General features: G+C 41.3%; 1 protein-coding gene across 3 annotated transcripts in view; it reads left to right on the top strand.

Moving 5' to 3' along the window:
* SERINC5 (serine incorporator 5) overlaps positions 1 to 14,235 on the top strand; it is a 118,985-nt gene that overhangs the window by 51,806 nt on the left and 52,944 nt on the right. For all 3 annotated transcript variants that reach the window (XM_069096340.1, XM_069096339.1, XM_069096341.1), the window contains exon 2: positions 3,243 to 3,410. In XM_069096340.1, coding sequence (XP_068952441.1) covers positions 3,243 to 3,410 — 168 coding nt within the window. The remainder of the gene's footprint in view (positions 1 to 3,242; positions 3,411 to 14,235) is intronic.

Below are 14,235 nucleotides of genomic sequence, written 5' to 3'. Positions count from 1 at the left end.
TAGTTCCCAAAGAGACCATGTCCCTTTTACATATATGTTGTCTTGTCTGATCCTTAAATTAACTCTTGAGGTGGTTTATACAAATAATATTCCCATTTTATAGATGAACAAATTTGGACTCAAAGAGGTTATGACTTGCTCTGTCACCAGCTAGTTGGGGAAAATATAAGTAATAAATACATATATATAAGTTATATATAAGTAATAAATATATATATGTATGTAATTTCCAGTTTGCATGTTTCCTTTTATGAATTTCATTGGAGTGGAAATTTTAAGGATTATCAAAAATGAGATACAGCAAAAAAAAAAAAGAGGTCTGGAAGAGTAATCTAGGGTTGACGCAGGGGGGGTCAGGAAGTCCAGGAACCCCAATAACCAGAGTCCCTAGAAAGCAGTCTGGAATGAATTCACGGACCTAAGCACTCTCTATTGTTACACTGTACAGCAGGCAAGAGTTCTTAGGGAACCTGCAACCTTAAAAAGGTACAATTAGTTTATATAGGATATTCTATAGATAGTAGAACCTGTGCCTTATATGCTAACTAGGTGAGTCAGGGCAGGATTAGGGAGTGGTCAGTTCATAAAGGAACATACACTTTTAATATCTACTGTGCAGGCCGTATTGAATTCACTGGGAAATAGCCCAAGGGGTTGCTGCATGGAGCTGTGGTTTTGGACTTGAAGCATCACTAACTAGGCTGACCCAGCTGCCACCCATCAATGTCTTGTTTGACAAGATGGATGTTGGGGGTATATGTATATCCCAAGCTAACAAGGGATCCAGGATGTATGTAATGAGCTAGGGAGTATACGTATGACTTAATCTAGGATGCGTAGGATAGGCATGCCCCAGTACACAGCTGCTTCAGCCAGTACACAGGTGGGTCAAACTACTAAATTCTGGCGGTGCAGCTGGCTGCTGTATCAGGAAGAGAGATTTTGTTAGGGCATGCTGCCCTTGAACTAGAGAGAAATTGCCAGAGACAGTGTTTTGAGGTTAGTTAGGGAGAAATGTGATTTTGGAACTGGATGTGATTTTACAAACTGGGGTTCAAGCACAGGCACCCAAGCATCCCATCAGGGTCAGGGCACCAAGAAAAGAGGAGCCGAGGGGAGTAGTGTGGAAGGCTGACAGATGAAATTGACCTGCTTCACAGCTTTGTCGGGAGTGGTCTTTCCCTCCCACAACCCTGGTTAGGCTTCAAAAAGATTGAATTAACCAGAATACTCATTATTCAAGACTATGGAGATTTTATTTTGTACTTTTCCTCTAAAGAGTTAATAAAACAACTAAGCTCTAGCAGAGACTATTTTACCAAGAAGAGGAACCAAGCTCATTGTGAAGAGGGAGGTGTCTGGGCTTTGTTTCCAGTTCTTTGTGAAATGTTACCTGACTTAACCCAATCTGGGAAGCGCTTTATGCTCCGTGGGTGAAAGATGATTTTGTCCTTACCTCTTAAAGAAATCTGCTGCCAGCATAATGGCCATTAAGCTAGACTCCATGTCATGAAATGACATTTCTTAAATCCTTGCATATGATTCATAAGCCCCCTTCTTTTTTGCACCATTCTCAGCCCTCTATATTTCATTCTTATTTCTCCCTAGCTTCCTTTTCCTCTCCCTAGCCCTCTTCCCTACTGTGTTCCTAGATACACAGTATCCTTCTTTACCTGTAATCTGGTTTCCTAAAGCCTACAGGACATGCAAAATCTGGTTTCCTAAAGCCTCCAGGACAGTGTCCAAAATTACCTCCATCCAACCCTCCCTCCTGGAATCTTAACTCCTTGTGAAAGTAAACTGATTGCTGTTGCTCTTGTGTCCCTCTTCATAATTTAACCTAATTACCTTGCAGCTCAGTAACAGTTCAACAGGTCACTGTCTTTATGGTAAACGTTTTATTTTCTACTGGCACCCAGCCCTTCTAGTTTTTCTTGTTTGATTGCATAGCATGTGCCCAAAATCATAGGATTTGAGAGTTAGCTGGGACCCTTAGTTTCCATCTAGTCCAGTTTGTCTATGAAAGGCATCCCCACTATAGCATATATATGTATGTATATTAGCAATAATATATACATAAATATATACACACACATATATTATGACACACTGTAACATCCCCACATAACATAAATACCTGACAAGTGGTCTTCCCTCCTCAACTTGAAGAGGAGAAACATAGTAACCCTTGAAGCAGCTCATTCATTTTTTCATCAGTTCTAATAGTCTTTCCTGGTATCAAGCAATTTCCCCCCTCCTCTCCTGCTTCTGTCCTCTGGGATGGGATGAACCTGCTCCACATGACGCCCCTTCAGATACTTACTTGAAGGCAGCTCCCATGTCCCTTTTGAGACTTCTCTCGAACATACCCCATTTCCTTGAAATGATATTCTGACATGATTTCAAGACCCTTTACCCTCCACATTGCCCAGCTTAATCACTTCATCCCTATCCACCACTTCCTCCTTGAAGATAACTTCAAGAAGCCTCTGAAGGCCCCTGAGACCCCCCCCCCCAGATTGGATGACTCCTTGAAGAAGCTCCATTTAAGGAAGTCTTCAAGGCCAGCCATCTTTTAGTTTCCTGATAGGTGGAACTCCCTCTCCCCTAGATTCCCCCCCCCCCCCAGCTTCCTTTTATGTCTTCTCCATTAGAGTGTAAGTTCTTTGAGGGCAGGGGCTGGCTTTCTTTTTGTTTATAAGTGTATTCCCAGCTTGAGGCTCTGGTGCCAGACTATAGTGTTATTGTATAGATAGTGTTGACTGACAATTGGCTTGATTAAAGGCTTAAAAAACGCAGTGAATAGAACTCTGGGCCTGGGATCAGAAAGATGACCCGAGTTCAAATCTGACCTCAGACTAGCTTTGTGACCCTGGATAAGTCACTTAATCTCTCTCAGCCTCAGTTTCCCCAACTTTAAAATGGGGGTAATAATAGCACCTGCCTCCCAGGGTTGTTATGAGGCTCAAATGAAATAATATTTGTCAAGTGCTCACCACAGTGCCTGGTACATAGTAGATATTTAACAAATGTTTGTTCCCTTGATTATCGATGTTCTTCCTAAATGGTGGCCCTTGGATCTGCACATAATGCTGTAGATTTATTCTGACTACACGATGTAGTCTGTAATAAAGTAAATGAGAAGCTGATAAAATACACTGAATGGGCTTACTGGGTCCCCAGTAGCTGTGGACTCCTGTGCATACTGATAGAACCTTTGTGTGTGTGTGTTTCTTTTTCAGTTGGCATGTTGCTGTGGATATGCAGGGTGTGCCTTGTGCTGCAAGTGCTGCCCCCGGATCCGGCAGTCCAGGAGCACGCGCTTCATGTACGCCCTCTACTTCATCCTCATCTCTCTCATCTGCTGCATCATGATGTCCAGAACAGTTGCCACAGAGATGAAGAAACATGTAAGTTTCTCACCGTATTAATTTTGCTCAAACCAACCTTGTACTTACCTACACTCAGATATTCTTTTACAGAAGTCCCTAGAGATGGTGTGGTGGCAGCATCTCTGGTCCCGGGACCTGGGATAGCTGGTGTTCTGCCTCCTTACTTGAGTTGGGCTTAGGGCAGGTTTTCTCACCTATAGAATGGGCATGATAGAAACAAATTTAAAGTTAGAAATGAATTTAGGATTAGAGTCAGTCAGTAGTTAATAGGGCAGTGATGTCAATAGGGTCATTAAACAATACACAAGGACCTCAACAGGTCCAATATTGACCTAGAAAACCACATATTAACATTATCTATTTCTATTGTGATTTCATTTATTTTGTTAAATATTCCCCAATTACATTTTTAATCTGGTTCTAGCACATTAAAAGTAATTATAAGCACATAATACTTCTGTAGTGGATAGAGAGTTGACGCTGGAGTCAAGGAAGGCAAGGGTTCAAGTACTGACTTTTTGACCCAGGGGAAGTCATTTAACCTCTTTTTTGGTTGTTTGTTCATTGTGTGTGTGTGTGTGTGTGTGTGTGTGTGTGTGTGTGTGTGTGTGTTTTGTGGGGAGGCAACCAGGGTTAAGTGATTTACCTAGGGTCGAACAGCTGGTCAGTATCTGAGGCCTGATTTGAATTCAGATCCTCCTGATTTCCAAGGCTGGTGTTCTATCCACTGTGCCACCTAGCTGCCCCCATTTAGCCTCTTAACACCCCAGACATATGATTTGTCAGTTTCCCTCAACGGTGGCTGTCTCTATGATAGAAATTTCCTATATAGGTGAGATTGCAGTTCTAGACAAAAAAAAAAAAGAAGAAAGAAAAAATACTTTCATTATCTGCTTCAGAGTGTTGTCAGGAAAGTTTGACACACACACACACACACACACACACACACACACACTTATTTATGTATATGATACATTCAGTATTCATGAGAGGTGTCAGAATACCAAACGGTTGAAGAGCAGAATTATTGGGAGTAGAGAGGGGCTCCTGGAGCCCTTTCTTACCCATCTGGTTGAGGCCAGGCTGCTGGTGGGGAGGGGGTCGTTCTAGAACAGAGCCTAGAATGGAGCCAGGCATGCTGCCACAGACTCATACAGAACCTATTTCTGGGTCTCATTCTCTTTGCCTCAAATAGCAGCTTCTCTTCACATTGCAGTATTTCTGTATTTAAATAGTCAGCATGGGAAAACCATGTTAATTTGGAATTCAGGAATAGGAAGGGGGCTTGGGCTCAAGTTTATAACTGCATTTTACCTAGAAAGAAAGGGCATGCACAGTAAACATGATATAGATAAGATGTCAGGGAGACTACTTAAAACTATGAAAACAACAGACCCATTTCAAGCACTTTGCTAATATCAAATTCTTACCTCTTCATTTGGGTGAATTTAAGTTCACTTTTAGGATTTGAGGGCCTTCATTACAAAAATACTTTATAATTGTGGTTGTATGTAATGTAAGTACTATAAAGTAACAAAGCAGGATTTAATTTATTCTATACCACAGATTTTTCCCTCTCCCTGGGCTTGACTTAGTAAACTGTTTGTACCCTTTCCATGACTTAATCTTGAATGCTTGGGTTAGGAAATAATAGAGCAAACAAGGTCCTAATGTCATAAGAGTTTTTGAGTCCTTTTGTCCCCCCCCCTTTACTGTTTGGGGTCCAGAGCTGCCACTTTTCAGTAAACATTTGTTAAGTGCCTACTAGATGTCAGAAACTATGTTAAGCACTGCGGTTTCAAAGAGAGGCAAAAGACAGTCCTTGCCTTCAAGGAGCTTACAATCTAACAGGAGGAACCACATACAAACAGACATATACAAAGCAAGACGGCAGAAATAGGAAATAAGTGGTGGAGGAAGGGCACTGGAGGTTGGGGAAGGCTTTCTTGTAGAAGGTGGGATTTTTAGCTGGGACTTAAAGGAAGCCCAGGGTGGTTTGTTGGGAAGGTCACACAGCCCTTCTTGTGGTATATTAAAATTAGTTTAAAATTCTCAGGTGTTTTCTTATCTAAGATAAGGAACCAGACAGGGAAAAAGAAATTTATGACACCTTATGGGGCTGCTTAGGTGGTGCTGGACCTGGAGTCAGGAAGACTCGTCCTCTTTTGTTCAAGTCAAGACACTTAGTAGCTGTATGACCCTGGGCAAGTCACTCTAACATTGTTTGCCTCTATTTCCTCATCTGTAAAATGAGCTGGACAAGGAGATGGGAGATCATTCCTGTATCTTGTCAAGAAAACCCATTGGGGCGGCTAGGTGGCACAGTGAATAGAGCACTGGCCCCGGAATCAGGAGGACCTGAGTTCAAATCCAGCCTTAGACACAAGAAAACCCTAAATGGGATCAAGAAAAGTTGGATAGGACTGAAAAAATAGCTTAAAACACCAAGCCTTATAGTCACCTTCCTTGCAGTCAAAATTCCCAACAACTCTTTTCTTTGTTTATTGATGGATCCACCACCAGGTTCTAGCTGTGAAATTATCTTTTGGCTTGTAACTTTTTCCTCTCAGTCCTTTGTAAGCTCTCCAGATGTAGCATTGATGTATAAATCTCCCAAGCCTAGCTTGGAAAGATAATTCTCTTTTGTTTTTATGTATAGACCAAACTTTGTCTTTGTTTTTTCTTTTCCTTGAGCTATGGGTGAGAATCTATTTCCCCTAATACAGGTATCAGATAAAAAATGGATAATTACTAAAATTATTAAAAATTATTTGTCTTTCTAGTGTAATTAAAACTTTGTAATCCTTGTGAACTCTCTGATAAGGGCCCAGAATTTATTAATTCTAAGTCTGTGCTTAAGTGTCTAAAAAGCCTTGGTTTTGCCTCCTGGCAACAGTACCTATCAGCAGACTCTATGGGTGTTTTCCCATGATACTAATAAGGCAGAGTGCCTTTCTGCTAAGATATGTCTCAGCCAGCTAGCTGCCTTACTTAAGGGGGCCCTATTTTTGTGTTCCTGCCTTATGAAATCTTTAGAGCATTGGCTTAGTTCAGTGAGTGTTGATTTAACACTTTTGATATATTCCAGCACTGTCCTAGGCACCCCAGAGACTGTGGCATGGCCCCTCAGAAAGCTTTCAGTCTTTGGGGGAGATTGAAGCAATTAGAAGAAAAAAAAATATGCAACACTTGTATATTTAGATATAGTAATATATCTATTAAGGACAGATACATTTCAACAACATATTTCAAACAACCACAGGTAAAAATAATAGAATAATCAGTATTAAATTTCTTGCCCTCTCAAGGAGGCTAGAGGAAGAGAAAGACTTTAGAACTCAATGTCAAAAAATATTGTAAAAAAAACTTTCTACATTGAATTGGGAAATATTTAACAAAGTAAAAATGTATTTAAAAAATTATACTAGAAACAAAGCAGAACCTTCTGCCTCCTTCTTTAGAGTGCTGATCTCCACCAGGCTGGGCTCTGAGTTGCTCTGGGCCTTATGCCTGGTCGCACTGCTGTCTTTTCCTGTTTGTCCAAGCCACAAGCCTAACCAGAATTTTTTCCAGTTGTCTCTGCAGGGGTGGCTAGGTGGCAAAATGAGTAGGGCACCGGCCCTGGAGTCAGGAGGACCTGAGTTCAAATTCAGCTGCAGACACTTAACGCTTACTAACGGTGTGACCTTGGGCAAGTCACTTAACCCCAATTGCCCTGCCTTCCCCCTCCAGAAAAAAAAAATGAAAAGAAACAAAACAACACCCCCTGCCCCCAACCCAGTTGTCTCCTCATCCAGGCTTTGGAATATGAATGATAATTAATCAGCAAGTATTAGGCCCTGCCTGATTTGGATTGGTAGCAGAGATAGATCATCCACAAGTATTTATTAAGTCCTTCTATGTGCTGAGCTCTAGGGATACAAAGGAAGGGACAAGGCCCTTAAGAAACACTTCTAATGGGAGAGGCAGCATGTAAATAGTGAGATACTGTGCAGAAAATCTAATTGGGAGTTCAAGACAGTGGGGTGCAGTTTATCAGAAGTAAGATTTTTTTTTTTAAGCAATCGGGGTTAAGTAACTTGCTCAAGGTTACATGGCCAGTTATTTCTGGGTGTGGTGCTGAATCAGAAGTGAGATTTTTTTAAGGAGGTGAGAGCATTTGGGGAATATTGAAAGATACTGAGGTGAAAGATAGGGTGTCCTGTGTGAGGAATAGCAAGTGGGCCAGTGTCCCTGGATTTGTATAATACACGAAGGGGAGTAAATTATCAGAAGACTGCCAACATGGTGGGAGGAAGGACCCAGGTGGTGGAGGGCTTTAAATACTGAAGAAAGTATTTGATCCTGGAGGTAAAAGGCAGCCATGGAAGTTTATTGTGTGGTGGGGAGTGGGGTGACATGGTCAGAGCTATGCTTTAGAATTTAGGTTGATTTGGGAGAGACTTGAGGCAGGGACTAGAAGCTTGTTATCAGAGGAAATGTTAACCCAGTCCCCAGATATATGGTATAGGTGCTAGGTGCCATAAACATGAAGGAAGTTATCAGTTGGGAGGCAGTATGTGACACAGTAGAAGGAGTCCTAGAGTCAGAAGACCTTGGTCTGCAGCTTGCTGCCTGTGTATCATTTTTTCTCTCTGATTCTCCATTCCCTCATCTTTAACAGGAGGGAGCTGGGCTAGATGAGTGCTCAGGTCCTTTCCAACCCTAGGCCTGTGATCCTTTGATAATTAAGAACAGAATTGTCTGGGAAGATTTGAGATGAGCAGTGAAGGATTGTATTCATAAGATTTAGATTAGTGGAAAAGGGGAGAAAGGAAGGGGAGCATTCCAGGTATGCTGGTTAAATGGAAATAACATGGATTGCAGGGAGTAGCCAGCTTTGCTGGGGCAGAGGGTGTTTGTTTTGTATTTGTTTTTAAGTCATTGTTCAGCCCTGTCTGACTCTAAGGTTCTCTGCCTTATGTCTCAACTCTTCAGTAGGAGTAGGGTCAGGTGAGCATCCAGGGGCATGCCTTAAATGGGGTGGGGGAGTCATTGTTTGCTGTTCAGTTGTTTCAATCATGTCTCTCCAACTCTTCATGATCCCTTTTGGGGTTTTCTTGGCAAAGATACTGGAATGGTTTGCCAGTTCCTTCTCCAGCTCATTTGATAGAAGAGGAAACTGAGGCAAACAGGGTTAAATGACTCGCCCAAGGTCACATAGCTAGTAAGTGTCTGAGGCCAGATTTGAATTGAGAGAAATGAGTCTTCCTCATTCCAGGCCCAGTGCTCTATTCCCTGTACCACCTAGCTGCCCAGAATGGTCCCATACTTATCTATTAAATTTTTGCCATTGGAGAATTCTCTTCCAAAACCTTCATTTGATTGACCAGTACCTTAAGTGACTGACTTAGTTTTTTTTTTTTTTTTTAAAGCAATCGGGGTTAAGTAACTTGCTCAAGGTTACAGGGCCAGTTATTTCTGGGTGTGGTGCTAAGTATCTGAGCCCGGATTCAATCCCCCAGGTCATCCCAACACTGGAGCCGGTGCTCTTACTTGCTGAGCCACCTGGCCACCCCTGACTGACTAGTTTTATGAAAAGAAATATCTTCCACTGTGTCACCTAGATGGAAATAGTGTTACTATGGAAAATGGAGCCAGACATTTTTCTAGTAGACAGTGGGAGCCATTTAAAATTCTTAAGAGAGAAAGGGAGGGAGCAAATTTTGGAAGCCATTTGCAAGATAGATTGGAGGATATGCTTGCATGATTGAGGCTGTTAAAATTAAGATGACCTCATTAAAAGAAAAGGAGATTATAATAATGCAGACTTCTGAACTTTCTTGTGCTTTTTCACGATTATAAATGTGACTCTCCTAAAATCCCCTACTTGAACTTTTCTCTGGACGAACAACCAGGGTATCATGGAGATTTTGCAGCATGCCAGTCTTGGCCCACAGTCGCTTTTGTCTCATTGGCATTTTCTCCAAGTGCAGAACAGGAGCTGGTATCATCATCATCATCAGCAGCAGCAGCAGCAACAGCAGCAGCATGCCCTCACTGTTCCTTCTGAATGGGGAGGCTCTCAGTGATTCAGTGAAAGAACTTCTTGTGGAGACTTAGGCTGTGAGCCTCTGCTTTGCCTGACCCACTTGGAGGGCCTATGGAAAGTTAGGATTATGACTGAGAAAAGAAGAATGAGAATTGTAAATTTGTAATTGCTAGGAAGAAAAGCTTCTTTCACACCCACACCAGCATTCTTTCCTTTCTGCTAACTCTATGCAAGCTCTGTCTCTGGTCACATGAACCTCTGGTGTGTGGGAGTGAGCAATGTCTCCCCCTCTTTAGCTTGGTTTATTTAGAGCATATCTGGTAAAGAAGTCATCTGGTCCAGGGATTTTTCATCTTTTGGGCATCACTGGACCCTTGGGCAGTTTAGTGAAGGCTATGGATGCCTCAGAACAGTGTTTCTAAATGTATAAAATAGAATACACAGGTTTGCAAGAGAAACTAACTCTGCTGAAGTATAGTTATCAAATATTTTTAAAAAGTTCACAGACTTCAATCTAGTCCAGTTTTATGAGCAAGGGAATTAAGGCCTGGGGAGCTGCAGTGAACCCTGAAATGACACTTCTAGGATTTTTTTTTGTAAAACTTGGCATACCTAGATCTCTTGACTCTTTTAAGTACAGTCAGTGTTGGAAAGAGCTCTGTATTTACTGAATCAGAAGTCTTGGGTTCAAATCCTAATACTTCCATTTACTAGCTGTTTGATTCTGTTCAAACCATATTATTTTCCAGTGTTTTCATTTGTAAAATGGGAATGAAAAATAGCGTGTGACTTAGAGAAATTGTTCTGTCAAACAAGATGATATAAGGTCAATTGCTACCCAGGTGACCGCTCTTATTTTTACTAACAGTTTGTATCTGTTTACTTTTTTGCACATGCTCTGTGATTAGTTATTTGTGCATGTGCAGTCCCTGTCCTTCCCTTCCCCCCCATATTAGATTGCAAAATCTAATGCAGTGCCTCATAAATGTTTGTTCAGTTGAATTGAATTTACAGTCATGAACTGTAGAGAGCTGCAGTATCTACCCATACCTTCCCTTTTTGTTTTAATAATAATAATATTTCTAATAATAATAACATTTCTATGTTTACTGTGTTCTAGGCACTGTGTGGAATGCTTTGCAGATGTCTCATTTGATCTTAAGTTTTCGCAGAACTGCTAAAAATTACTGAAGTAAAAACTACTGATAATAAATTGTGAGAAACAGTAAGGAGTTAAGTTTCCAGACTTGCTAGATATTACTAAAGTAAGATAAAGGGAGTTAGCAGGCAACAGGTGGACCTGACCAATCAGAAGGCAGACAATGGCCTTGAAAGACCTTCAGACCAGGATAAGGACCATGGTGAGGGGAGGTGCCTTGTGGACTACAGGTGTAAAGTTTTTCCTGCTTTTGTATGCTCCACTCCCCCCCTAAAGAAAGGCGGAGTCCACTTCTGGTCTTCAGTTTTAGGAATGGAGTTATTTTGATAGTGACTAGATGAAAATGAAAGGATACATGGCTGCATACTTTCCACAGCAATACTGTTATCTGGGTTTCAGTTCCTCAGAAATTCTCCTGAATAAACTTCTTTTGATACCCAAGTTTTGATATCAATTGTATTTGTATTATTGTATTATTTAATAATGTATTATATATGTATACAATGCAAACACTCCATAGCAGTGTTTCTAATACTCATAACCACCCTGGATGGTAGGTACTTTTATTATCCTCATTTTACAGATGAGGAAACTGAGGCAAACAGAGGTTAAGCAACTTGTCCGGTGTCACATAGCTAAGTTAGCATTTGAGGCCTGATTTGAACTTAGGCCTCCTGACTCCCCACATGGTGCTCTATTCACTGCACCACCAGCTGCCACTAATGAGTAACATGTGTGTTTATTATCTTTAAAAAATTCAGAAATGGGAAATTTGCTTATTAGGCACTCTGGTTGCCTAGTTGATCATTTCTTTTGTGATTTTCTTCCATCTCTTAATCGGTACCCGTTTCTTTTTCTATTCCATCCAGTCCTGACTTTGCCTGAAATCATTGTTGGCACATGGCCTCTTTCCTCTTGGATTCTGGTTATTTGTGTTCCTTTTCCTTTCTTCTTCCCTTTGGTCCCCATTAGTTTGTGAACTTCTTGGGAGGAGAGCCTGTGTCCTCCTGGCTGACTTTGCCATCCTCGAATCCTCTTTGTCCCGTGGTATCTCCTTTTAGGAATGAAGTTGTTTTGCTAGTGACTAGATGACAGTGACAGGGTGCATGGCTGCATACTTTCCGCAGCAGTCCTGTTACCTGGCCATGCAGTAGACGAAGGAGAAGCACAAAACGTGCTCCCTGCCCTTAAGAAGATTGGTGAGAGCAAGGAGATGAGATGAAGACGTGTTACAAGGGTGTCACGTGTGCAGGTACTTTGTTAGACTTCGTGTCCTGTAATGGATGTCCCTTATGTGGCACCTTAAGAACAAAACATGCTATTAAGAGTCACATTATGGTAAGACAAATGATTATAATAACATTTGTAGAGAACTTTAGTATTTAAAAATGGCTTTTAGCTTGCAGTATATATTTTGTTTAATTATTGATGCAGTTAAACCTGAGTCCATTAAATAGCACCCTGGAAAACCCATACCCCAGATTTGTAGCCATTTTTTTCTTGCTCCTCCTTTTCACTAACATGGTCTGGGTTCCTAGAAAAAGTTTCAGAATTTTCTGAGACCATCATTCTTCCTGAAACATTTCTTGGTCCTGAATCAGCCTTCTGTAGCCAACTAACAGCCCCTTCTCCATCCCTTTGTGTTGAGTTAAAGGATTTCTTTTGTAGAGAGGCTGCCTTAAAGCTTGATTGGTTGTTAGGAAGAAGGAAGGATGAAACTGTCACCGTCACTTATATATTTGGTGGCTTTCCATGTGAGATGGACTTGCCTTAAAGTTGCTCTGGAAACAAACATACCCTGTGTGGGCAAATGATATTCACCTTTGACCCAGTGTGCCATGTAGCTTAAACCAGACCTGCCTGCTGAATATGGAAAGTCTGACTCTGATTTTGAACTTGAGATACAGTGACTGCAGATGTTAATGGAACATTGAAACCCCTGAGTGGAAATGGGCATTCTTAGGCTGGCTTCCATGTGAGGTGTGAGAGCCAGACCAGCTTCAGCAAAGAGTTGCTAACCCAGTGGGTTCTTTTGCCTCACAGTTTTTGAAGATTCCTTTTATTCGCCTATATGAGATGCTTTTCAAAAGTTTTCTTAATGAACTCAGAGAGTGGGTACCTTCACAGATGATGAACATTGTTTGAGGTTTAAGTTACCAAGGCAGAAGGGGATTTTTGTGCTTTGCTGGGGAACATCAAAGCTGGGGTGGAACATTAAGGGGACAGCCTCATTAGAAGTGTGTGTGTGTGTGTGTGTGTGTGTGTGTTGGCAGGCATCTATGGGAAACCTCCCCTCTCTCTTCCTTCTCTCCCAGTCTGGTTGATTGTGAGAAAGCTGATTTCTAAACAACTTTCTCTCTCTTCCAGATATCATCCAGGCATAACACCAGTAGTTTCCTATAAAGAAACTTGACTGCTTGAAAAGCTTTCTTTTAACCTCTTCCTCCCCCCTCCCACTCCCTTGCCCTCAAGGGATACCCTTCTTTTTCTTCTCTTCCCTGCCCTCAACCCTTCCTCCTACAGAAATGATTTCTGGGAGAATAGCAGTGGGGAGTGAGTTCTGTACTAGATGCATCAATGTGAACTCAATGCTATCCTGCTGAGAACCTTCTTGAATCTGAACCAAGGACAAGGAGGTTTGATTCCTGTCTAGTAAGTAATAAGCTTGCCAGGAAGTAGAAGAAAAGAAACAATAGTTATTGTCCTGAGCGGGTGAAGATAATTTGTCTTTTTTTTTTTCTGGTGTCACACGTTAACAAGATCTGTTTCAGGAGAGGCTTTGTTTGGGGGGGAGGGAGGAGAAAAGATGATCAGAAATTGTCTTCCTAAGACATTTTTTTTCCTCTCCATCAAATAAAAGCTTTTTGCCTAGGGCTGTAAACAAGTAAAACAGGCACAGGTCATAGGCCTTTGTGACCCCTAATAGTTTATAACAGGCAGTATCATTCCTTATGATGTATTATGTAGCAAGAAGAGGAGACATTGAAAAAATAAAAATGAAGACCTGTGAATATTAATATATAAATATTTGAATGTGTCCTTACATTTGATTACTCACATACTGGATAGAATACTGGGCTTGGGAATCCCAAATATTTGGGCTCCAATACTGCTCCTGACTGATACTCTTCACCTTTCTCAGCTTAATTTGCCCTCTTTCCCCTCTGAGCTGATCCTATTGATATTAAGGTCTGTGCTAGGACCAGGTAATGTTAGCAGCTATTTCCAGTTCTAAAATTCTCTAATACATGATGATTTCATTTATATTCACTAATACAGTCAGCAAGGCTCTTAACCCTGTTTGTCCTAGTTTCCTCATCTCTCAAAAGAGCTGGAGAAGGAAATTGCAAACCACGCCAGTATCTTTGGCAAGAACCCCCCCCCCCCCAAATGGTCAGGAAGAGTTAGACATGACTGAAAAACAATGGAACAATAACATAGTGGGGGTAGGGCTCAGTTCTGTATTGCTGCTTTGGTGCCACGTAATAAGATGTACTGTTCAATTCTGCTTGGAGACTTAAAATCAGAAGGGGCTCTGTGAATTGATCTAGCTCAGCCAGTCAAGCAATATTTAATTTTTAAAAATTTTTTGCTTTTTTGGAAGGTAATTGGGGTTAAGTGACTTGCCCAAGGTCACATGGCTAGTTTTTGTA

This window comes from Petaurus breviceps, unplaced genomic scaffold (genome assembly GCF_028583685.1).
Source record: "Petaurus breviceps papuanus isolate PSGF00001 unplaced genomic scaffold, PetGlider_PUasm1.0 229, whole genome shotgun sequence".
Taxonomy (NCBI): Eukaryota; Metazoa; Chordata; class Mammalia; order Diprotodontia; family Petauridae; genus Petaurus; species Petaurus breviceps.
The sequence above is the reverse complement of the archived record's forward strand: the minus strand, read 5'-3'. Positions and strand labels throughout refer to the sequence as shown.